Source organism: Canis aureus, chromosome 32, assembly GCF_053574225.1.
Source record: "Canis aureus isolate CA01 chromosome 32, VMU_Caureus_v.1.0, whole genome shotgun sequence".
Classification (NCBI taxonomy): Eukaryota; Metazoa; Chordata; class Mammalia; order Carnivora; family Canidae; genus Canis; species Canis aureus.
The window spans coordinates 5,606,884-5,631,350 of NC_135642.1; the positions used below are offsets into that span (position 1 = coordinate 5,606,884).

The window sequence follows — 24,467 nt, forward strand, 5'->3', positions numbered from 1 at the left end:
ATGGAATCATTTTTTAAATCTGGCTTGATAGTAAAGTATTTTTTTAAAGAATTTATTTATTCATGAGAAACAGAGAGAGGTAGAGACACAGACCGAGGGAGAAACAGGCTCCCTACAGGGAGCCCGATGCGGGACTCAATCCCAGGGCCCTGGGATCATGACCTGAGCCAAAGGCAGATAGATGTTCAACCACTGAGCCACCCAGGTGTCTCTAAAATATGTTTTTTTTAGTCCTTGTGATAAGTTGTAACTGCTCTACACTAGGTTACGTGATCTGCTCAGCCCAACATTTGTTTTGATCATCATTGTAATAATTATAAAAATAAATTTAACACATTGATTAAAATTTAGTGAAACCTTCATTGAGAACACTGGATGAGTCCTACTGGACTAGAAGCTGTTGTTACTCTGTAAAATGACTTTATTTATTTTATTTTTTTAAATGACTTTTTTTTTTTAATTTTTATTTATTTATGATAGTCTCACAGAGAGAGAGAGAGGCAGAGACACAGGCAGCGGGAGAAGCAGGCTCCATGCAATGGGAGCCCGATGTGGGATTCGATCCCGGGTCTCCAGGATCACACCCTGGGCCAAAGGCAGGCGCCAAACCGCTGCGCCATCCAGGGATCCTTAAATGACTCTTTAAATATCTTTGTTAAGCCACTTTCTTCTATGTCATTATTTAACTCAAGGAGCAATTTTCCCCCCTAAACTATCTGATAAATCATTGGAGATATTGCCACACTTAACGTATTGTATTCCAATGGCTTCTTTTGTGTTTCTCCCACTATAAACGAGTAATTTTACAATGGAAAAGTTGGGAGATTTAAGGGTATGAGCAGAAATGAGGCAGGAAACTACTAGTTGCCATGATGTAGCTGTATATAACACCAGAATTCTACACTGAAGTGATTTAGGTCACTATATTTTATAATTTTATAATTCTTTTGTGTTTCTCTACATAACTTAAGAATTTATGTGTTTTGAGGCGTAAGAAACTTTATCATTTCCTGTTATGTATTATCTTATGCTAAAAAGAAAATTCTTTTATTTAAAATGTAAATTTGGGGCAGCCCAGGTGGCTCAGCAGTTTAGCGCCACCTTCAGCCCAGGGCCTGATCCTGGAGGCCTGGGATCGAGTCCTGCGTCAGTCTCCCTGCATGGGGCCTGCTTCTCCCTCCGCCTGTATCTCTGCCTCTCTCCCTCTCTCTCTCTCTCTCTCTCTCTCTGTCTCTCATGAATAAGTAAATAAAATCTTTTTTAAAAAAATAAATTAAAAATAAATAAATAAATGTAATTTTTTTTACTGTAGCAAAGTGACACAGAAAAATAAACTGAAGATGATGATTTAACTGTAGAAAAATAAACAGGAAAAAGGGATTCAACTGTGATACCACTCTAGAAAGAACTTTTGTCCTTTCAGTCTCTTTAAAATTTTTTCCTGTGCTACGTGTACACATACACGGAAATATATAACACATGTAGGAAACTGGTATTAAAATTTGCTGACACCACAAAACTACCTATTTTTTTTTGCACCAAAGGCACCTTGCTTCATCAGTGAAGTTTACATATAGCTTAACAATAGCTAACATTTACAGTGATTAACCATTTGCCAGACACTGTAGCAAATGGATTATTTTATTTAATTCTCACAAGACTATTCTGAAAACAGGAGGTTAAGTAATTAACCTGTGGTCGCCTAACTATTAAGCGGTTAAAGCAGGACTCAAACCAGGGAGTCTGACTCTAGGACTTGTGTTGTTGCCCTGTTACAACATAGAGCCTCATCCTTTCAGTTGAATCACCTAAGAAAAGTACAACTTATATTACTACTTTCAGGTGCAGACTAAAACATGGTCTTGTTCATTGTCAAGTTTCCAGAGGTGCAAACTCATACCACAGAGCCTTCTGTCATCAGGGGTGCCAGTAGTGCTCATAGTCCATTTCTGTCAGCAGAGCTTGGATTGGACGGCGGCTGTCCCTCTGCCCCTTGCCAGCCTTTTGTTGTTTCCCAGTGCAGTGGAGGCAGCAGTTTCAAATAGGAGTTGAAAGCATTGTTTTTATGAAAACTAATCGGAATACTTTAGATAGACCAGATAAAGGCAAATGACTCAAATGCTTCATACCAACTTGGATGGAGGTTACAAAGCTAAAGATAAGTGAAGTGAAACCATAACGGTTTAGAGTTTTGTACTGATACTGCTTGGTGACTGTCATTAGTTCTTGGGCCACTTGAAAGAATCCCAAAGTAGAAATCATAAATGATGGATATGCATTATTTTAAGGTACATGTGTACATCTCTGTTTTAAATGAATCCTCATTTTAAATGATTTTTTGACAAAAAAGTCACCATTCTCAGTCACATTATGAAAGGGCTTCTATCATATATTTGAAGAGCTCTATGATCATATTCTTTGACCCAGTCGTGTGCTTATCTAGAGGAAATAATCAATTTTGTACAAATATGTATGTCCATCAAAGTATTTTCTGACATAGCAAAAATAAAAACATTCATATACAATAGTATATATTCATTTAAATAATTTTCAAAAAGACTTTTTAATATACTTTTTAAAAGATTTTATAGGAGAGAAAGCCAGAGACAGAGCATGAGCAGTGGGGAGGGGCAGAGGGAGAGGGAGACTCCATGCTGAGCAGGGAACCTGATGCGGGCTTGGTCCCAGGACCCTGGGATCAAGCCCTGAGCCACTCAGGCACCCAAGATGTTTTAATATGTAGGAAAACATAATGTTAATGATAAAACACAGCCTATAAAACTAAACTGCATGAGAGGAGAAGCACTGAATTGTATGGGTGGTTGAATTTCTAGTGACTTTTTGTTTTAATATGACTTACTTTTAAGTATGAAAATAATATAAATTACTTTTAAGTAATATTAGTATGAATGGCAAAATTTGGGGGCATCTGGGGGGCTCAGTGGGTGAGCGTCTGCCTTTGGCTCAGGTCATGATCCGGGGTCCTGGGATCGAGTCCCACATCGGGCTCCCTGCAGGGAGCCTGCTTCTCCCTCTGACTGCATCTCTGCCTCTCTCTGTCTCTCATGAATAAATGAATTTTTTTTAAAAAAAGGCAATTTTTTGTATAAAAGGAGCATAAAGTTAAAAATTTTTTTCTATTCCCCAGCTGTGTGGTTCACCGCTGTGGAAGCATTCAGTGTGTGTTAGGACACTCTAACATGAGAGAGAGTTTTTAACCATGTTTATTTCCGATTTTTTTCCTTTTTTTTTTTTTTGCAACATGCTTCCTTCTGCCCCCAAATCCAGGGATGTGGAGTTAGAGAGGAAGGAACAGGACATAGATTTCCTGTGCCCACATCCGATTCTCTCTCTTTCTCCCTCCCTAACTTTCACATGACTCTTGCTGACTGCATCTACAGTCCTTGAGGGGAATACTACCTCCAGCCCAAGGAGCAAGGACATGCCATTTAAACTATATCATTGCAGGACATTGGTATATATATTTTTATATAGCCCACAAATAAGCTTTGCTCACTGAAGTAATCTAGTATCTGATCTGTCTTTTTAACTTATGGAAATTTTAATTTATTTTTAAGGATTTTATTGATTCATTTTGAGAGAGAGAGAGCATAAGTGAGGCAGAGAGAGAGGGGACGCAAGCTGCCTAATGGATGTCTGGCTCCATCTCAGGACCCCTGGACCGTGACCCAAGCTGAAGGCAGACACCCAACTAACTGAGCCATCCAGGTGCCCAAACTTATGGAAATTTTTAATCATGTGGAAAAACAGGGTCGCCTGGGTGGCTCAGGAGTTGAGCGGCTGCCTTAAGCTCAAATGATGATCCCACGTCCCGGGATCGAGTCCCTAATCAGGCTCCCTGTAGGAAGCCTGCTTCTCCCTCTGCCTGTGTCTCTGCCTCTCCCTGTGCGTGTCTCATGAATAAATAAACAAAATCTTTAAAAAAAATCATGGAAAAACAGAGGATGGTATATTGAACATCTCAATTACTCAGCTTCAGTCATTATCAGCATTTCTTGTTTCATTGATTTTTCCCCTACTTGGTGCAAATCCCAAAAATAATCTGTTTTCATCTGTATTATATATGTATATGTATCTGTAAAAGACTCTTTAAAAGAAAACAAAAATATCGTAATAATACCATTCAACTAGAAATAATTAACAGTGATTAATAATAATTCCTTACTCTCATACACTGCTGATGGAAATGTAAAATAGTACAACTTATCAAAATTTGGCAGTTTTCTTAAAAAGGTAAACATACCTATCACCATCCCACTCCTAGGTATTTACCGAAGAGGAATGAAAGTACCTGTTCATGCTAAGACTCATACAGGACTATTCATAGCAGCGTTATTAGTAATAGCTACAACTGGAAACAACCCAAATGTCCATCAGCAGATGAATGGATAAGCAAATTTTGGTATACTCACACAATAGAATACTGCTCTGCAATTAAAAAAAAAAAATGGGCTTGATACATGTAACAACATGGTTGATTCCCAAATTAGTTATGTTGAGTAAAAGAAACCATACCCTCCCTCCAGAAAAAGAGTATATAGTATATGATTCTATTTATATGAAATAGTAGAAAATGCAACCTAATCTATAGTGACAGCAGATCAACTGGTTGGGAAGGAATTATAAAGTGACACTGGAAATTTTTGAAGATGAGGGATATATGGACTATGATAATGTTTTAATGGGTGTGTATGCCTAAATACACTTTATGTACAGTTTATTTTTTGTTAGTTTTACTTTAAGGTTGTAAAGAGTTCCTTAATATCATTTATCCAGTCAATATTCAAATTTCCCTAATTATTATACTTAAAAAAAAGTTTTATTTATTTGACAGTAAGAGAATACAAGCAGTGGGGAAAGGCCGAGGCAGAGGCAGAAGTGGGCGCCCTGCTATGTGGGGCTCCATCCCACGACCCTGGGATCTTGACCCAAGTTGAAGGCAGTTGCTTAAGTGACTGAGCCCCCCAGGAGACCCTAATTATTATACATTTTAACAGTTTTTAAAATATAGGATATTAAGCAATGTCCACACATCGTATTCAGTTAATGCAGTGTCTTTTAGTATGTAGCTTCCTCTTTATTTTTCTTTCTTGCAAAGTGTTTGTTGAGGAAACTGAGTTTTGTGTCCCAAAGAACTTGTTTTCTTGATTTTTCTGATTACAGCTCCATGGTAGTGCTTAATAGGTTCCTCTCTGACTTCTATTTTGTATTAAATTTTTTAAAATTTAAATTTCCATTAGCCAACGTATAGTACATCCTTAGTTTCAGATGTAATGTTCAGTAATTCATCAGTTGTGTAGACTGGTAGTTGGTAACAGGCAGTTGAAGTTTGCTGATGTTCAGGCTAGATTTTTTGGCAAGGATATGTAATAGTGTTGTGGAGTCTTTCCTGTTGTATCACATCGGAAGGCGTATAGCATCAGAATCTCATTTGTGATGCTAACATTGGGAAGGGGTTTGGGTGCTGGCAGCCTGATGTGTCCATGATAACAGTTCCCCCCTCAGCTTCTGTATCTGTTTTGGTTTTGTATTCATGCTCAAACTGAACAACCATTTCTGGAGAAGAACTGAAAATACATAAATAAGGAATGCTCCAGATTCTGATTTTCAGGTGCCTAAGAGTTGTTACTGTGGTTGCTTAAATAGAGAGCGTGCTTTTCTTTTTTATAGTAACTCTGTCTTCAGGACTCAGCTCTGGTATGACACAAGATGTATTTCCAGATATTTCACTGCCCCTCAAATTAGATTCACTGCTGCTGCTTTTTTAGCAACCTGTACTATCTGTTCCTCTTAGTACAAATCTGTTCCTCTTTTATAGCACGTACTGTTTTATATTTATTCACTTTCTTACTTTCTTGTCATCCCCCTCCCTCCCCTAGGCCATGAGCTTCTTGAGAAATAAGACATGTACTACTTATTCATCCCTTGATACATAGTAGGTGCTCAGTAAATGCATGTTGAATTGACTACATGTGCTTTCTTTCCTTTAATCATTTAAAAAATGAACTTTAAAATACTAGTCCTTTGGGATCCTTTGGGATCCCTGGTTGGCTCTGCCGTTTAGTGCCTGCCTTCGGCCGAGGGCATGATCCTGGAGTCCTGGGATCGAGTCCCACATCAGGCTCCCTGCAGAGGGAGCCTGCTTCTCCCTCTGTGTCTCTGCCTCTCTCTCTGTCTCTCATGAATAAATAAATAAATAAATAAATAAATAATCCTTAAAAACTAAAATAAAACACTAGTCCTTTGTGATATTCATTTGCTCACTGGACAATATACATATATATATATACACACACACACACCTATTTTTGTGTCTTTGTATATATCTAAATTAACTAAGAATTGTTGAATTACCTTTTAGATTGTGTATCTAAAGGTGTGAAATGCAGCTCCTGCTTATGAGAAGTTTTGCAGTCTAGTTGGCAAGAGGAGACACACCTGGATCAATTAGTGCTCAGTCATGTCTTCCTTTAGGCCATCAGTTATTTGTTAATTGTTAAAGTTCTAAACTATGTGGTATTCATTTAAGGACCATAAGAAGGTGCTGAAGGAAGAGATCAATGAAGGTAGGAATCAAGAAATGATTCAGAGGAAGAGTTGAACTCAGTCATGGTCAGAGAGGCTGTGATGGAGTGGAAAGGGACATTTCTGTTTCCATAAAAGAAGAAACATTTCGGGATCCCTGGGTGGCGCAGCAGTTTGGCGCCTGCCTTTGGCCCAGGGCGCGATCCTGGAGACCCGGGATCGAATCCCACGTCGGGCTCCCGGTGCATGGAGCCTGCTTCTCCCTCTGCCTGTGTCTCTGCCTCTCTCTCTCTCTCTCTCTCTCTCTCTGTGTGTGTGTGTGTGACTATCATAAATAAATAAAAATTAAAAAAAAAACATTTCATTTCCATGAAAATGAAACTTTGGGAGAGGCAGGAAGTATTAATAACAAAACAGATGAGACTTACTGTTATAAAGTATGCTTTCCTCTGTTTGAAGATGCTTACAGTTGAGGTTGGGAGTCCCTACCCTTTCCCCTGTTTCATTTTGTGAAAGCATTAATGTGGTTAGTCTATTAAATTTATGCCATCTTCTCTTACACTGATGCCCTTGACCCGTCTGTGAAGTTCCAGTGTTACTGCTCTTTCTCTCCCCAGAGTTTGCCTGCTGCTTTGAAATCTCTTTAGTCAGTTTATTCTCTTAAGTTTTGACAGGAAATTAACTTATTCCCCATTCTCTTTGTCCCAGTACTTCCTTTATTAAAAACAAAAACAAAACCCTCTGTTTTATTATCTACAGGTTTTCTTTTACTTTTGGAGGCCACGTAAATACAAAAACATCTTCACTGTTTTGTTTTGTTTTTTAAAGATTTATTTTTATTTATTTATGATAGACAGAGAGAGAGAGGCAGAGACACAGACAGAGGGAGAAGCAGGCTCCATGCCGGGAGCCCGACGCGGGACTCGATCCCGGGACTCCAGGATTGTGCCCTGGGCCAAAGGCAGGCGCGAAACCGCTGAGCCACCCAGGGATCCCCCATCTTCACTGTTATAGACAAGAAAAATGAGGCTCAGCTGTTTCCAAGGTCACATAGCTAGTTAAGTAGGAAAGCTGGGGATTTGAACATGGGACTATTTGACCTAATCTTTTAGCTACACTAGACTTTAAGCTGGGTGAGTCTTTAATTTTTCACCCAAGTAGTGAGTTTTGATACCTACTGCACAGTGAGCAGAAAGCTTTCCAGAGAGCTGGGAGAAGCAGGAGGAGACTGCACACCTTTTCAGGTTAAGCTTTTGACTGCCACTGGCCTCCAAATGAGAGCACTCATTGCACACAGAGGGCACCGAGGGCATCTCCGTGCTCAGGGCAAGAGCCCACATAGATGAGTTGAACATAGAGCCAGAGGGCAGGCCTTGTACAGGTAGATATTTCAGATGCTTTGAGGAATGTTTCTAGAACCTCCAACACTGAAATCTGGACCAATTCTTGGAGAAAAAGAATGGAGTAGGCCTAATGAAAAGCCATGAATGACATGTGCTATGCACCCCAGTTTTTTATTTTTATTTTTATTTTTTTTAGATTTTATTTATTTATTCATAAGCGACACAGGCAGAGGGAGAAGCAGGCTCCATGCAGGGAGCCCAACGTGGGACTCGATCCCAGGACTCCAGGATCACGCCCTGGGCTGAAGGCAGGCACTAAACTGCTGAGGCACCCAGGGATCCCCTGCACCCCAGTTTTTTAAAGTCAGGTTGTTGAGGTCTTACTGACATGAGTTTTGACATACACAGAGTTGTATGTATAGTCACTACCACATTCAAGAAATAAAACATATGCTTCACTACAAAAAGTTCCCTCATAGCCCTTTACATCTACTTTTCCTTCCTAGGGACTCTGGCAACCATTGCTGTTTTTCTTTCCCTATAAATTTACCTTTTCTAGAATATCATAAAAATGAAGTTATATAGTATATAGCATTTGGAGTCTTACTTCTCATTAGCATAATGAGATTGAGACATATTTGTTGTCATATGTATTAATAACTCCTTTTTATTGCTGAGTAGTTGGTAATTTTTATAGAAAGTAAACTTTTTAACTGAGGTGGGGTGACCACATATCCCAATTTGCTTGGTATAAAACTGGTTTATGCCTGTTCACCCAGCACAATTTTTTAAAAAATATTTTATTTATTCATGAGAAACACAGAGAGAGAGAGAGAGGCGCAGAGACACAGGGAGAGGGAGAAGGAAGCTCCATGCAGGGAGCCTGACATGGGACTCGATCCCAGGACACCAGGATCACACCCTGGGCTGAAGGCGGCGCTAAAGTGCTGAGCCACCCAGGCTGCCCGCAGCACAGTTTTTAATACTGCTTCCTTTCATTCTCAATCCTGATTTGGATGATTAATTTTATTTATATATATGCACTTGCTCTGCATTTATATATATGCACTTGCTCTGCAGTGTTGTCAGATTTGTTTTCCAAAATACCAAAATTGTATGTATATATATTTTATATAAATACTGTGAGTGATAATAGCAGTAATAACTTACAGATAAGCTTATTTTGATCTTCATAGCATCCCCATTTTGTACTTGAAAAAACAGATTAAAAAAAAAAACAGAATAAAAAAAAAAAAAAAAAAAAACAGAATAAATGACCTACCAAAAATCATGAACTAGAAAGTGATAAAACCTACATCATCTATATGCACATTCACCCTTAATCTCATATTACTTGGGGTGCAATGTGTTGGGTAAGAGCAGAGGCAGTGGCAGCAGAAGGCCTGCGTCCCACGCCTGACTCTTACCACTTTTTTGCTGTTTGACTTTGGGCAAATTATGTCATCTTTGTGTGCCTCTGCTTCACCATCTATTAAAAGGGCATGATGGGGTGTCTAAATGCCCATGGCTAGCATATGGTAAGCTTTTGCTAAAGGCTACCTATTAATTTTTCATGATATCGTTATTTCATTAACAGCATTGCAGTGGAACTTCTCTCCATCAACAAAAACTTACCCCCCATCAAAAAAAATAGTTGGTGTACATTTTGCTCTTGTCTCCTTCTAATTAAAAAAATTATATTAATCTTTAATAATATAGTATCCAATTATGAAGGCCTTCAACATTTAGACAGTGTAGTCTTTGGTGTAGTAAATCAGTTCCACAAACTATGTTCCTAGAAACATCTGCATCTTTCAAATTTTATATGTATCTGTCAAAATTTTAAAAAGTAGGATAGTGGCCAAGTTTGGGAAGCAGAGCAAAATAAAATTAGGCCTCTCAGAGCCTTACTAATGTATTTAATTAATTTCCAAGAAGTAACTTAATATGCAGCATATCCAAATTTTTGTGAATAGAGTAAAACATCTATTAATCTATGTGAATACTTCGAACATAATTCAGGAAATCCTGTAGTAAAAGGTAGGTAACTATTAGAGATTTGGGGATTTTGTCATGAACACTGTAGGTTAAAGAATGATTCCTAGAGACCAGGAAAGACTGGTGACAGGAAAATCAAATAATTCTTACAATAATTTGGGCTTGAAGTGATGGGGCTAGAGTTCCAAATGCAGCACCTTGAACCGCTTGGCCATCCTGACTGCTAGTAGGGCTAGCGTTTTGACAGTGGGAGGATTAAAAGGTCAGAACGGATCCATGCAACATTTTAAAGAAAGATTCAAGAAGACTTAGTGATCAGTTGGAGGGAAGGAGAGAGAAGTCAGAATAACTCCTGGGTTTTTAGTTGAGAGAAGTTTGATGCCAGCAATTTAAAATGTGGTAGGTAGGAAGGGCTGTTAGTTGGTTTGACGTTGGAAGAGATTGAAGAGGTTTATTTTAGGTGTGTTGACTTGGACCTACCAATGCCAGATCAGGAGGAGAGATTGGGTCTAGAGAAGTAGCTGAAGCCTTGAGAGCATGCTTTTTCAATTTTAGTGTAGAAATGAGAGTTGTTGAAAGAAAAGGAACCAAAAAGGGAGTAAGGGAACAAGGAGAGTCAAGATACTGTAGTGCTATGGTCTGTGAATAAGTTTGCACGCATGTGTGTGTGTGTGTGTTGGGGGTGTAGTGAAGTGATGAAAAAGCTAAATGGTGATGAAGAATGAGCAATCTTTAGGGTTGGCTTAGCTGACCCTGCTATGAGCAGCATCAGTGTTATAAAAGACTCCCTTACAGCTTCAAGTCACCTTGAAGATGCAGTTGTTTTTCAAATGGGAGGACAAAATAAAATCAAGGTTGTAAAGGGTTAAAGAGAAAATGGAAACTGAAAAGCACTCATTGTAGAAGTTTGGCAGGAAAGAGAATTAGAGAAAGAGTATAGGAGTTGGTAGAGGAAACCTGAGAATGTTCGAAAGCAAAAGGGGAGGAATCAGTTCAAACAGAGAAACTGAAGATATAGAAGGGGGGTGGAGGAGCTAAGTCCCAAATGAGGTGAGAAGGCACGAACTGAGATAATTTTCTCAGCTCTAGATAGAGCTGTCCTAATTTTGGAAAAGGTAAAATAGAGCCTTCCTATGAAATGTTACCTCTGCATGTTGGCATTTACACCTTTTTCACTTTTTTTTTTACTATAAGGGAGTTGTATAATTAAACCGTTTCTTATAAGACCGTGACCTCGTTATGTTATTTATTCAGATTATGAAAATAATTCATGTTCATTGTAGAAAATAGAGAAACCTGTAAATATATATATATATATTTTTTAAGGATTTTATTTATTTATTCCTGAGACACAGAGAGAGAAAAGCACAGACACAGGCAGAGGGAGAAGCAGGCTCCACACAGGGAGCCCGATGTGGGACTCGATCCCAGATCTCCAAGATCACACCCTGGGCCAAAGGCAGTGCTAAACCACTGAGCCACCTGAGCTGCCCGAGAAACCTATAAAGGAAGGGAACAAGTCACCTGTAATTCCACTAGCAATAAATAATTTTTATTAGTTTTGATAGAGCTCTTTTGAATGCATTGATCATTTATATATACACACACACATACTTATATGTATATAGCTTAGATAGCTTTTGAATGACCATTTTTTAACCTCTTTATAAGGCGATTATTTTTTGAACCTTCCGCTCACAAAACATTCTTTGAAAATGGTGTTTTTAATATTTCATTGTAAGCACTGATCCCATCTGTATGAACCTTAGCATTCTCAATTTCCTTTTTTTATCACCTTGTTTTTTAACCTGATGCAAACTTCATTGTTAGATATTTCAATAAGTGCTGCAGATACCAAAGCAGTTATTAAGTGTCTGGTAGCTGAATTTAGGTGGAGGGAATCCATAGCCTCAGGCTCTAAAGATTGTACCAGAAAAATCTCATCTTTAACCTTCTGTTCCTCTCACCTTCATTGAAATTCTTGAAGAAAAAAGTCTGTGTTCATCCTTCCCATTTATTTTTTTGTGTGGCAGCTGCCTTCTGGGGAAACCTGTGATTTGTCCGTTTCTTAGCCTTACACATCGACTGTTGGACTTAGAAGAGAGAAGAGTTTCCCCTTATAGGGTAAGGGAAGGATAAGAGGTAGGACTCCCATGTAGTTGATATTCATTTGTCTCTTGACATCTCCTAGAAGAATTAGTACCCTCATCTTAGCTGTCCTGGCTGGCAAGTGTTAATGGTCCTGTGGTTAGGGATGGGGATGAGGTGCAGTCACTTCACGGAGACAAAGATGCGGTAGCGTAGCGTGGATTCTGTGCCCTCCACTCTGCCCTTGACCAGCCTAGTTATCTCCTGGACTGCAGTGTTAGGCTCAAGTTTTAAATTCTAAAACCACTTTATTTATGTATTTTAAAATTACACAGTAATGGTTATATACAGTTTTCAGCCTCTGGACTCTTAGGGAATACCATTCAAGCCTTTTGTGAGAGTCTGTGGTGGTAATTGGAGGAGAATATTTGATACCAAGAATATTAATGATTATAATTCTCTGTGCACAAACATGCTTTGCTTTTTAAGAAGAGGAATGAAGTTGCCTAGTGAGATTGCAGAGTTAAATACAATGTAAATGGTTGATATATTGCTAGTATATTAATATAAAATGAAAGCTTAAATTAACTTGATCTTGAACTATATAATAAGTTATTAGGGACAAAAGTCCAGACATGTTTCATTCCTTTATGATGAGTTTTTTCCATTGCTGTGAGTAGGTAGGGAGTATGCAAACACTTAGAGCTGTTTAATGTCTTGATTTGACAGCCATGAATCCCTTTTCATCTTTCTGATAAGAGATATCTACTGTGTAAGGGGGATTCAACCCTTCAGCTCCTTCTACATGCTGAGTCTTTCCTACTTTCTAAAGAAAATATCCATAGTAATCACTTTCTTATCTTTATTTTTAAAAATGTGAAAAAATAAATAAAAAATAAATAAAAATAAAAAATAATGTGTTATATTCAATGTTCAGAACGTAAAGTTAGGTAAAGTTAGTATTTTGGATTCTTCTCAGTATCTCCTAGTCCTTTTATTCTCTTTAGGTGCTTCCTTTTATTCTTTTTTCATTAAAAGATTATCTTTTCTAGTTTCTATAATCATTGTCTTCATCCACTTTTATTTTTTTTTTAATTTTTTTTTTAATTTTTATTTATTTATGATAGTCACAGAGAGAGAGAGAGAGAGAGAGGCAGAGACACAGGCAGAGGGAGAAGCAGGCTCCACGCACCGGGAGCCTGACGTGGGATTCGATCCCGGGTCTCCAGGATCGCGCCCTGGGCCAAAGGCAGGCGCTAAACCACTGCGCCACCCGGGGATCCCTTCATCCACTTTTAATCCTGTTTCAGATTATTCTCTTTTTGAATATTATCAAACAGCACTGTGGAAACACCTAGGAGCCTCAGCAGTTGCTTTAAACTATTTTAATAGCACTGTCAAATGCTCTGGAGGGGAAAGGATAATCTTACTGCCCAAGAAGGGTGGCACCAAATGCATAAGATATAAAACAAAATGGAATTTGTAGTGTAAAAAATCCTTTGTAATGAGACATTGCCAATTACAATTTTGATAATTTACTTTTTTAAAGCTTTATTGAAGTATAATTTACATACTGTAAAATACACCCGTTTTAAATTATAGCTCACTTAGTACAAGTATATACAGAATTGTATAATCCTCAACCACAATCTAATTTTAGAACATTCCATCACTGCCATCACCCCCAGAGAAGCGTTGTGTCCATTTCCAGTTACTCTCACTCCCACCTCAGCTGTAGGCAACCATTAATCTACTTTCTGTCTCTGTGCTCTTTACTTTTTTTCTTTTTAAGATTTCATTTATTTGAGAGAGAGCACGAGCAGAGAGAGGGGCAGAAGGAGAGAGACAAACCGACTCCCGGAGTGGAGAACCTTTCTTGGGGCTCCATCCCAGGATCCTGAAATCATGACCCAAGCTGAAGTCAGATGCTTAACCAACTGAGCCACCCAAGTGCCCCTGTATCCTCTCTACTTCTATGGACATTTCATATAAATGAAATCACATAATATCTTGTCTTCTGTGTTTGGCTTCTTTCACTTAGTATGATGTTTCATACATAGTGTTACATGTATTAATATTTTGTTCATTTTTCTTGTTGAGTAGTATTCCCAACAAATATATCATGTTTTGTTTTTCCATTCACCAACTGATAGACATTTGAGTTGTTTCCACTTCTTTGGCTATTCTGAATAATGTTTTTATCAACATTTGCATACAAGTCTTTGTGTTGACATAAACTTTCATTTCTTGTGAGTAAATATGTAGGAGTAGAATTGCTGGGTCATAAAAAAAAAAAAAAAAAAAAAAGAATTGCTGGGTCATATGGTAAATCCGTATTTAACATTTCAAGAAACTGCCAACCTCTTTCCCCGAGTCACTGTGCCATTTTACGTTCCTACAGTAATGTGTGATGGTTCCAGTTTCTCCACATCCTTCTCAGCATTTGCTATTTTGTGTCATTTTTATTATAGCCATTCTGGTGGTTGTGAAATAGTGCGTCATTGTGGTTTTAACTTGCATCATCATCATGGCATGTCCTTGTTCTGCTGTTGTTGGTTGGAGTTTTTGATCGATGTTGATTTTATCCTGTTGGTTGATAGTATTGTCTTATAGCCTTGTTGAATTTGTCTATTTGTTCCATCAGTCATTGGGAGGGGATATTGTTTATTTGCTCCATATATTTTCAGATTCATTAGTGCTCTGAAATTTTACAATTATGTGCCTTGTAGGTGTATTTTCATCCCCAATGCTGACCTCATTGTGCTCTTTCAATGTGGAAATTCATGTCCTTCAATCCTGTACATTTTTCAGTTATTTCCTTGATTTCTTCTTTGTCTTCTCTGTATTCTTTCTGAAATTCCATTTATTTGGATATTGGTTCCTTTAAGCCAATGTTACCTTTTTTTTTCTGTATTTCAGGAGATAGCCTCAAGTTTCTCTTCAAGCTTTCTATTGATTTTTCTCTGTCTTATTATATCCTATTTTTATTTTCCAAATCTTTGTTGCTTTGTTTCTTGTCTCATTTGTGGTTCATGTATACAATTTGTTCTTGTCTCTCGAGGATTTCTGCAAGTCAGGTTTATTGTGATATAGTTTATGTATGATAAAAATTCACCTGTTTTAGTGCATAGTTCTATTAGTTTTGACAGGTAACTATCACCATTATCAAGATGGAAAACAGTACTTTGAGGACTTTGACCATCACTGATGTCACTATTTTTAGGAGAGAGAGAGAGAGAGGAGAGAGAGAATGTGTGTGTGTGTGTGTGTGTGTGTGTGTGTGTGTGTGTGTTTTCCCCTGGGACTTATCAGAGTTCCCAAAGAAGGATCTTCTGTACTCTTCCTGGAGTATATAAAGCTGGCTGCAAGCATCCATGAGGCAAATGGTAGAAAGGTTAGATCTCAACATTTAGTATGTAAATTTTCATTTGATCCCCTGTTAGACTATACTCCGCTCCTTCATTCATGCCTGGTGTTTCCTAAACCAAGGGCTCTTGTTTTAAATATTCCATACAATAAAACTTTTATTGGAATAGGGAAAGGGGGGATCCCTGGATGGCTCATGGGGATCCCTAGATGGATGGCTCAGTGGTTTAGTGCCTGCCTTCAGCCCGGGGCGTGATCCTGGAGGCCCAGGATCGGGTCCCACATCGCGCTCCCTGCCATGGAGCCTGCTTCTCTCTCTGCCTGTGTCTCTGCCTCTCTCCCTCTGTGCCTCTCATGAATAAATAAATAAAATCTTAAAAAAAAAAAAAAAGGAATAGGGAAAGGAATCTAGGGGCTAATTGTGTCTTAAATGGATATTCAGTCATTCTCCGTATTCTTAAACCCACATTTATCCCTACTTCTTGATGTCCTCAATATTGCCAATTCCTGAACCTTTTGGGGATTCTGCTTTTTACCATTCCTCACTGCTGATTTAGGATTTGGCTTTCTCAAATCTGCTGTCATTTATCATTTCTGCTTTTCAGTTTTCAAATGTTATTGTTATCAACTCATTATTTCTCTTTGTCCTTATGCGTTTTATGCCTTTAAAAACCCTTTACTATCATTGTAATGGGGTTTCAGGGAAGGGTAGAAGAAATTACATATGTTTAGTCCATTATCTTTAATAAAAGTTCCCCTTTTTTTTTTAAGATTTTATTTATTTATTCATGAGAGAGACACACACATACACAGAGAGGGGCAGAGACACAGGCAGAGGGAGAAGCAGGCTCCATGCAGGGAGCCTGATGTGGGACGTGGGACTCAATCACCGTCTCCAGGATCAGGCTCTGGGCTGAAGGCGGCACTAAACCACTGAGCCACCTGGGCTGCCCCAAGCTCCCCTTTCTTTAAAAAAGAAACGCTTGGGATCCCTAGGTGGCGCAGCGGTTTGGCGCCTGCCTTCGGCCTAGGGCGCGATCCTGGAGACCCGGGATCGAATCCCACATCGGGCTCCCAGTGCATGGAGCCTGCTTCTCCCTCTGCCTGTGTCTCTGCCTCTCTCTCTCTCTCTCTCTCTCTCTGTGACTATCATAAATAAATAAAAATTAAAAAAAAAAATCTTTAAAAAAGAAACGCTTACCTGTACAAACGATCCTTTATGGGATCCAGCTTCTATCTCTCCAGCCTCATTTTTCACTCTGCTACAACCCACTTCCAGCCTAAGCTCCAGTCACATGCATCTTAAGAGATTGCCAGACAAACTATGTTGCTTCATGCCCTTCAGTTCTGCACATGCTGTTTTTTCAATGTGTTATTTGTCCTTTAAGTCTCTCCTCAGTAAAGCTTTCCTGACTCACATGACTGCCCCTCTGTCAGAGTGTTTATTGTATTACTGCAATTATTTATTTTTTAAAAAGTCTCATCTGAAAGGTCTTTAAACCTGGAGTTGCAGCTGGAAGGGATGTCCATGGATCAATGGCAAGAAATCTTAGAGTACCCTGAGATTATTTCCAAATTTTCATGTGTTTGTGCATATTTTTGGAAAATTCTCTAAGGCAGATTTTCTTCTAAGAGTGTGCATCAGAAATGCTGCAGAGCTTTTTAAAAATATAATTGCTTTGGGCTTCACTCCAGAGACCTGCTGAGTTCTAGTCTGAAGTTAGGGCCCAGAAAGATCGTATTTTCTAAAAGCTTCCCAAGTGATTGTTTAGAAGAGCATCTCTGATCCATCATCTACATTAATTCCAGTGCCTGGCATATAGTGGATGCTCAGTAAACATTTAAAAAATGAGTGAGGGAGGAACTTGTGTTCAGGTCATGGCTTGAAATAAATTTCCTGTGGGAAACTTGAGTGCAAGTGGGGGAATCACTAATTTATTCTTTTATGTAAAGGAAGTAATAGTATATTTTCCCCCTCTTTGGATATAATTGAAGGAATAGAAAATTGTGATTGTTTTTTCAAAGGTAGAGGAAAGGGGATCCCTGGGTGGCTTAGCGGTTTAGCGCCTGCCTTTGGCCCAGGGCATGATCCTGGAGTCCCGGGATCGAGTCCCGCATAGGGCTCCTGGCATGGAGCCTGCTTCTCCCTCTGCCTGTGTCTCTGCCTCTCCCCCCCCCTCCATGTCTATCATAAATAAATAAATAAAATCTTAAAAAAAAAAAACAAAGGTAGAGGAAAGCTCTGAAGAGCTAACAGAAAGAATGAAAAAAATTTAAGGATTGGGCATAAAACAAGTCAGATATATATAGCTTTGTTCCTCTGCCTGCTTGTAGTTGTATTTGACCCAGTGATTTGATTCTTCTTTTTTTTTTTAAGATTTTATTTATTTATTTATTTATTTATTTATTTATTTGAGAAAGAGAGAGAGAGAGCACAAGCAGGGGCAGGGGCAGAAGGAAAGAGAGAGAGGCAGAAGCAGACTCTCTGCTGGGCACGGAGCTTGACATGGGGCTCCATCCCAGGACCCTGAGATCAAGACCTGAGCTGAAGTAGTCAGATGCTTAGCTGACTGAGCCATCCAGGTGCTCCTAGTGATTTGATTCTAAAACTAGGCTTCAAGACATATGGATATCATTGATATTACTATATAGACATTATTTCATAACCTGTAAATTTAAATTTAATTTTAATTTAATATATACATATATATATCGAGAGAGAGAGAGAGAGAAAATGGAAAGATTGACATATTGCATTGGCAAAAATCTGTCATAATATCATTAACTGGCTACAACTAAGGAATGAGAACAGAAAGGGCCCAATTTCCTGTCTTGTATTTCCTCTAAGATTTTTTAAAGTATATAAATTAGAACTATGTCCTCTGCTTTACTCATAAACCTCTTTTACATAGTATTGTATTTTTATATATATCTGTTAAGGGTATAATCAGGCTCTTTTGCTTTTTGTATTTTCCATATATTATTTTTGTTTTGTTGTTTAGGTATTTAAGAGATTATGGCATCTGAAGCCCACAATGTTAAAAAACGAACCTTTTGTAATAATATTGAGGATCACTCCACTGATCTTCCTAGAAAAAGGATCTCTAATTTTACTAATAAGAACATGAAGGAGGTAAGTGCATAGTTTCTAGGTAATGGGTAAGACAGTATATCTTCATCTGTTCATGGTGCTATAGAATACCATAGACCGGGGGACTTATAAACAATGGAAATGTATTTTTCACAGTTCTGGAGGCTGGGAAGAAGTCCAAGATAAAGGCCCTGGCCAATATGGTATCTGATTAGAGCCTGTTTCCTGGTTCATAGGTGGCTGTCTTCTCTGCTGTCTCCTCCTCACATGGCAGGAGGGGCAAGAGAGCAACCCACCGTCTCTTTTATTAGGGTACTGATCCCATTCTTGAGGGTGCCCCCCTCATGACCTAATCACCTCCCAGAGGCCCCACCTCCTCATATCCTTCATTTGGGGCATTAGGATTTCAACATGAATTTTGGGGAGACACAGTCATTTAGTACATCACAGAAAGTTTAAACCATTAAGTCTATGGATAGTTTTAGTTAAATTATTTAAACAACAAAAAGGTGATGATTTGCTTAATCTCCCAAAATCAAGTGGAATTAATGAAATATTGAAAACTGTTTATATTCCAAGAGATCTAAACAGTTTATGGACAGTATGGTGTTTTGGTATATCATTTGAGTATTATAGTTTAATTCTAAAGAGGAAACGCGGAGGTGCTTTTTTTTTTTCACCGTTGCAATGCTCATTCATGCTGATATTTCTTTTAAATGATATTAAAAGTCAACATACTTACTAAGTACCATGTAAGTAAAATATATGACTAGTGGCATGGAAAATAGGGAGTTAGGTATGTTGCTTTGTCAAGTATACCTACACACAATGTTATAACTATAGACTGAGACTGCAGCTTTAATCTGAAAAACTTACCTATGGAATTTCATATTTGTTGATATCAGTCACAAAGTTTACGTAGCTTCACAAAAGAACTTAAATATGCTGTTAATTATCTACTTTTATTTTTCAGGTTAAGAAATCTCCAAAACAGTTGGCTGCTTACAAAAATAGGTAAGAGCTTCTTTAAAGTTTGTAGGAAACAAATAATAAAAGGTGAGAATGAAAAGAGGGGAAAAGAGAAGTTTTCTCTTTTATTAATAAGCAATTTATTGTCAAATAGCTCCTTCGTGCCCGTCACTGTGGAAAACACATCAGTATTATCTCCAAATCCTTAAAATAACCCAACTAGAAAGCTATCGTGGACCCTAATAGTTGAGAAAAACTAAAGATGTGTGATTTGTTCAGGGTCATACAGCCAGAAAATGTTAAAAATGGCATTCATTCTCAGATCTTCTGAACTCTAAAGGCACTTTCTACTAAACTGCTGGTGCTCAAAATGGACCTGAGGACAGTAGGGGTCCTGGTAGTTTATGAGGTCAAGACTATATTCATAACAATAACATTAACTCACCTTCATTTTCACTCTTACAAATACAGTAGAGTTTTCCAGGGGCTACATGATATTTGATACCATAGTACATTAAATTCAAAAGCAATTCTGAGAATCCAGATGTCTTCTGTTAAACTAGATATTAGAGATTTTGCACAAATGTAAAAAACAGAGCCATTCTTCTCGCTATATTTTGTTTTGGAAGACAGGTTTTTTGGTAAAATATTCTGTGTTAATATGTAATGAGCTTATTATTTCTTAAGTGAATCAATAAGTTTCCTCAGTTTCAGTGTCTGATATAGTAAATATCAGTAGATATTTCCCACATAAAAGAATTCTTTTGAAAACTCAATAATTTTTAAGAGTTGCAAGGCATTTTGAGGCCAGAATATTTGAGAATCACCATATGAAAGATTTGCTCTGTTGTGTTTTATCATACTTAAATTAAATATACTTAATTTTAATCAAAATAAGTATTTTGGGGGCCCCTGGGTGGCTCAGTTACTTAAGCATCTACTTTTGGCTCAAGTCATGATCCCCGAGTCTGGGATCCAGCCCCAAGTCAAGCAAACTACTCAATGGGTAGTCTGCTTCTCCCTCTCCCTCTAACCCTTCCCTCTGCTCATGTTCTCCCTCCCTCTCTCTGTCTCTCTCAAATGAATAAATAAAAAATCTTTATATATATATTCAGATTTTCACAATTCAAACTTCTATTTCCTTTTTTCTTTTCTTTTTTTTTTTTTAAGATTTATTTATTTATTCACAAGAGACAGAGAGAGAGAGAGGACGCAGAGACACAGGCAGAGGAGCCAGAGCGTGACGTGGGACTCGATCCCGGGAATCCAGGATCACGCCCTGGACCAAAGGCAGGTGCTAAACCGCTGAGCCACCCAGGGATCCCCGCCCTATTTCTTTTTTAAAGCATCTAGTTATTATGCCCCTAGTTTCATTTGGTATAAAGTATTCTTTTCATTGCTTTCCAAATGGTTTGTAATTTTTTCCCTTTTACTTTCCACTTTGATCTAAGAGTTAAGAGTTTTTAAATTCTCTTTACTTCTGGGACGCCTGGGGGCTCAGTGGTTGAGCGTCTGCCTTCGGCTCAGGTTGTGACCCCGGGGTCCTGGGATCGAGTCCCGCCATCAGGGTCCCCACAGGGAGCCTGCTTATCCTTCTGCCTGTGTCTCTGCCTCTGTGTGTGTGTGTGTCATGAATAAATAAATAAAATCTTAAAAAAAAATTCTCTTCTAATTTTAGTGAATTGTGATCACAAAATGTGGCCTATTAAATCTTTCTGCTTAAAAAGTTGTAACAGTTTTCATGTTCTTTTTCATTTAAACAAGTCAATCCTTCTTACAGAACAGTTGGACAAGCTGTGAAAAGCCCAGATAAACTACGCAAGGTGATCTATCGCAGAAAGAAAGTGCATCATCCTTTTCCAAATCCTTGTTACAGAAAAAAACAGTCCCCTAGAAGTGGGGGCTGTGACATGGCAAATAAAGAAAATGAACTAGCTTGTGCAGGCCACCTGCCTGAAAAATTACGCCATGATAGTCGAACATATTTGGTTAACTCCAGTGATGCTGGTTCTTCACAGACAGAAAGCCCATCATCAAAATATAGTGGGTTTTTTTCTGAGGTAAGTTATTTAAATGAGCTTAACTTTGTTCCTATTGCACTATTCGTATTTTTATTTGTCATATTCTGCTAGCAGAGTCATCCATTGCCTGTTGAATTCAGACTGAGTGATTATAACTCCCTGAGACAGTTTTCTAGATTAACCAAATTTGAATCAGTAGTTACTCCATTTCCCTAAGTTAGCGATATCTGAAATGGAATGAAATGGTTGATAAGCTGCATTAAATATTCAGAATGGCAAGTTAGGCAGCAGAGAATTTAAAGGAAAGGAAAAGAAGAAATCTTGCCTAAAACGTAGACCACCAAAGCTAGTTACCCAGGAACGTTTTGCTTGGCTCTCAGAATTGCCACTGGAAGCTTCGTTCAGGCAAACAAACCTGCTGAGGTTTGCTGCTCTTTTAACTCGGGTGAAAGTAATTGTTTGAACAGGCTCGGGGGAATTGAGGGGCGGGGTGGGTGTGGGTAATAAGAAATACCCTAAAACTGGATTGTAATGATGGTTGTATAATTCTGTAAATTTATTAAAAATTGTATTACATACTTTCAATGGGAGGGATTTATGATACAACACCTCAAAAACAGGTTTTTTAAAAAAATGGTCATTTGAAGGAATAGTTAAGTTTATAAATGTGAATTTATAATAATTATTACATGTTTATTGTATATGTTGTAGAAACTAAACCCCAAGGAAAATATTAGTCATAATCTCAACATTTAGAAATAACAGTATTAAATTTTTAATGTATCTATTTTTATCATATTGTACATGTTTGCTTACTTGATTTTTATGTTTAACAAATTTGGATTTTTTTCCATATAATTAAATGCTTCCACAATTTTTTAATGGGTACATAACATTAATTTCTTTTGCTATGATTTGGTAAACTTAGTATTATTTCTCTCTGGCATGATAGCTTGAAAAACATATTCTGTGGCATGCAAACAAAAAATTTTCTTTTTAAAGATCTATTTATTAATTAGAGAGCGATCGCATATGCACAAGTAGGGGGAGGGGCAAAAGGAAGAAGGAGAGAGAATCTCAAGCAGCCTTCCCTCTGAGTGCAGAGCCCCACACAGGCTCCATGTCATGATCCTGACATAAAGACCTGAGCAGAAACCAAGAGTCTGACGCTCAATCAACTGAGCCACTCAGGCACCCCAGAAAAAAAAATTAATTAAAATGGTCATGAGTGAAAATGAACATCACATTTAGGATAATAATTACAAGTATGGGATCCCTGGGTGGCGCAGTGGTTTAGCGCCTGCCTTTGGCCCAGGGCGCGATCCTGGAGACCCGGGATCGAATCCCACATCGGGCTCCCAGTGCATGGAGCCTGCTTCTCCCTCTGCCTGTGTCTCTGCCTCTCTCTCTCTCTCTCTGTGTGTGACTATCATAAATAAGTAAAAATTAAAAAAAAATAATAATAATTACAAGTAAATAAGATGAAAGGAGGATGGAAATTTAAATATTATTGAGTAAAACCATAATGAATTGATGCAAAAAAAGAGATTGCATTTGAATATGTTTTTACTTGTAAAAATAAAATCCTGAAGTAATAGGAAATAATTCCAGGAGAAGTGAAGGAAGTACATACAGTATTTGTGAGAAGGGAAGAAGCAGGGGGGTGCCTGGATGGCTTAGTCATTTAAGTTTTTGACTCTATTTCCGCTCAGATCCTGATCTTGGGGTCATGAGGTTGAGTCCCTGTAGAACACTGTGCTCAGTGCAGAGTCTGCTTGGGATTCTTTCCCTTTTCCTCTTTCTCCCCTTCTGCCCCTTCCTGTGTGTGAGCTCACTCTCTTTAGCTCTCTCTCTCTCTCCAAAAATAAATCAATCTTAAAAAAAAAAAAAAAAAAAAAAAAAAAGGAAGCAGGGAAGTTTGATTTAATAGTGAACTACCATGGGGACACCTGGGTGACTGAGTGGTTGAGCATCTGCCTTTGGCCAAGGTCGGGATCCCCGGGATCCTGGGATCGAGTCCAAATCGCACTCTCCTCAAGGAGCTTGCTTCTCCCTCTGCCTGTGTCCCTGCCTCTCTCTGTGTCTCTCATGAATAAATAAATCTTTAAAAAAAAAAAAAAAAAGACGCCTGGGTGGCTCAGCGGTTGAGTGTCTGCCTTCAGCTCAGGGCGTGATCCTGGAGTCCCGGGATCAAGTCCCACATCAGGCTCCCTGCAGGGAGCCTGCTTCTCCCTCTGCCTGTGTCTCTGCGTCTCTCTCTATGTCTCTCATGAATAAATAAAATCTTTAAAATAAATAAAATAAAATAAAGTTTCAGTTGTACATTTGAATTAGTGCCATGGTGAGTCATTTTTTCAAGGACCTCCTTTTACTTTGCTCTCATTTTGATTACTTTGCACAAACCTTCCTTAGCCTGACAACTAATAAGTTGATTGATTTTATTATTTCTTTCTCTTCTTTTTTTTAAAAGATTTATTTATTTTTAGAGAGAGAGAGAAAGCTGGGGCGGGGGGTGGGAGGCAGAAGCAGAGACGGTGTTAAGCAGACTCTGTACTGAGCAATGAGCCCAGTGCCAGGCTTGATCTTACAACCTGATCACAACCTAAGCCAAAACCAAATCAGTCACTTACCTGACTCTGCCACCCAGAAGCCCCTGATCTTTTTCCATACCTTTTTTTCCTGACTCACTAGTGCCTGCTCTAAAAACCTAAAAGTAGTGACATTATTTTGTCAAAGTTCAAATACACATAACCATTTGACTCGGCCGTTCTATATGCCTGGGTATATAACCAAGAGAATCCAAAATACATGTCTACACAGACAGTTATAAAGAGATGTTCATAATATTCATAGTAGCCTATTCCAATGTCCTTCACCTGATGTATGGATAAACAAAATATTCATGCAGTGGAATATTATCTGATTATTATAAAGAAGTAAAGGAGCAATATATGCTACACTATGTATAAACCTTGAAAATATTGTGCTGTGGGAGAGAAGCCACATCAAAAGAGGCCACATATTGTATAATTTAATTTATATGAA

The 24,467-nt window shown here is 38.3% G+C and overlaps 1 protein-coding gene across 2 annotated transcripts in view; it reads left to right on the plus strand.

Moving 5' to 3' along the window:
- KATNBL1 (katanin regulatory subunit B1 like 1) overlaps nucleotides 1–24,467 on the plus strand; it is a 59,976-nt gene that overhangs the window by 27,162 nt on the left and 8,347 nt on the right. For both annotated transcript variants that reach the window (XM_077880448.1, XM_077880446.1), the window contains exons 2-4: nucleotides 18,344–18,474; nucleotides 19,406–19,446; nucleotides 21,182–21,461. In XM_077880448.1, the coding sequence (XP_077736574.1) occupies nucleotides 18,358–18,474; nucleotides 19,406–19,446; nucleotides 21,182–21,461 (438 nt within the window). In that variant the 5' untranslated portion in view covers nucleotides 18,344–18,357. The remainder of the gene's footprint in view (nucleotides 1–18,343; nucleotides 18,475–19,405; nucleotides 19,447–21,181; nucleotides 21,462–24,467) is intronic.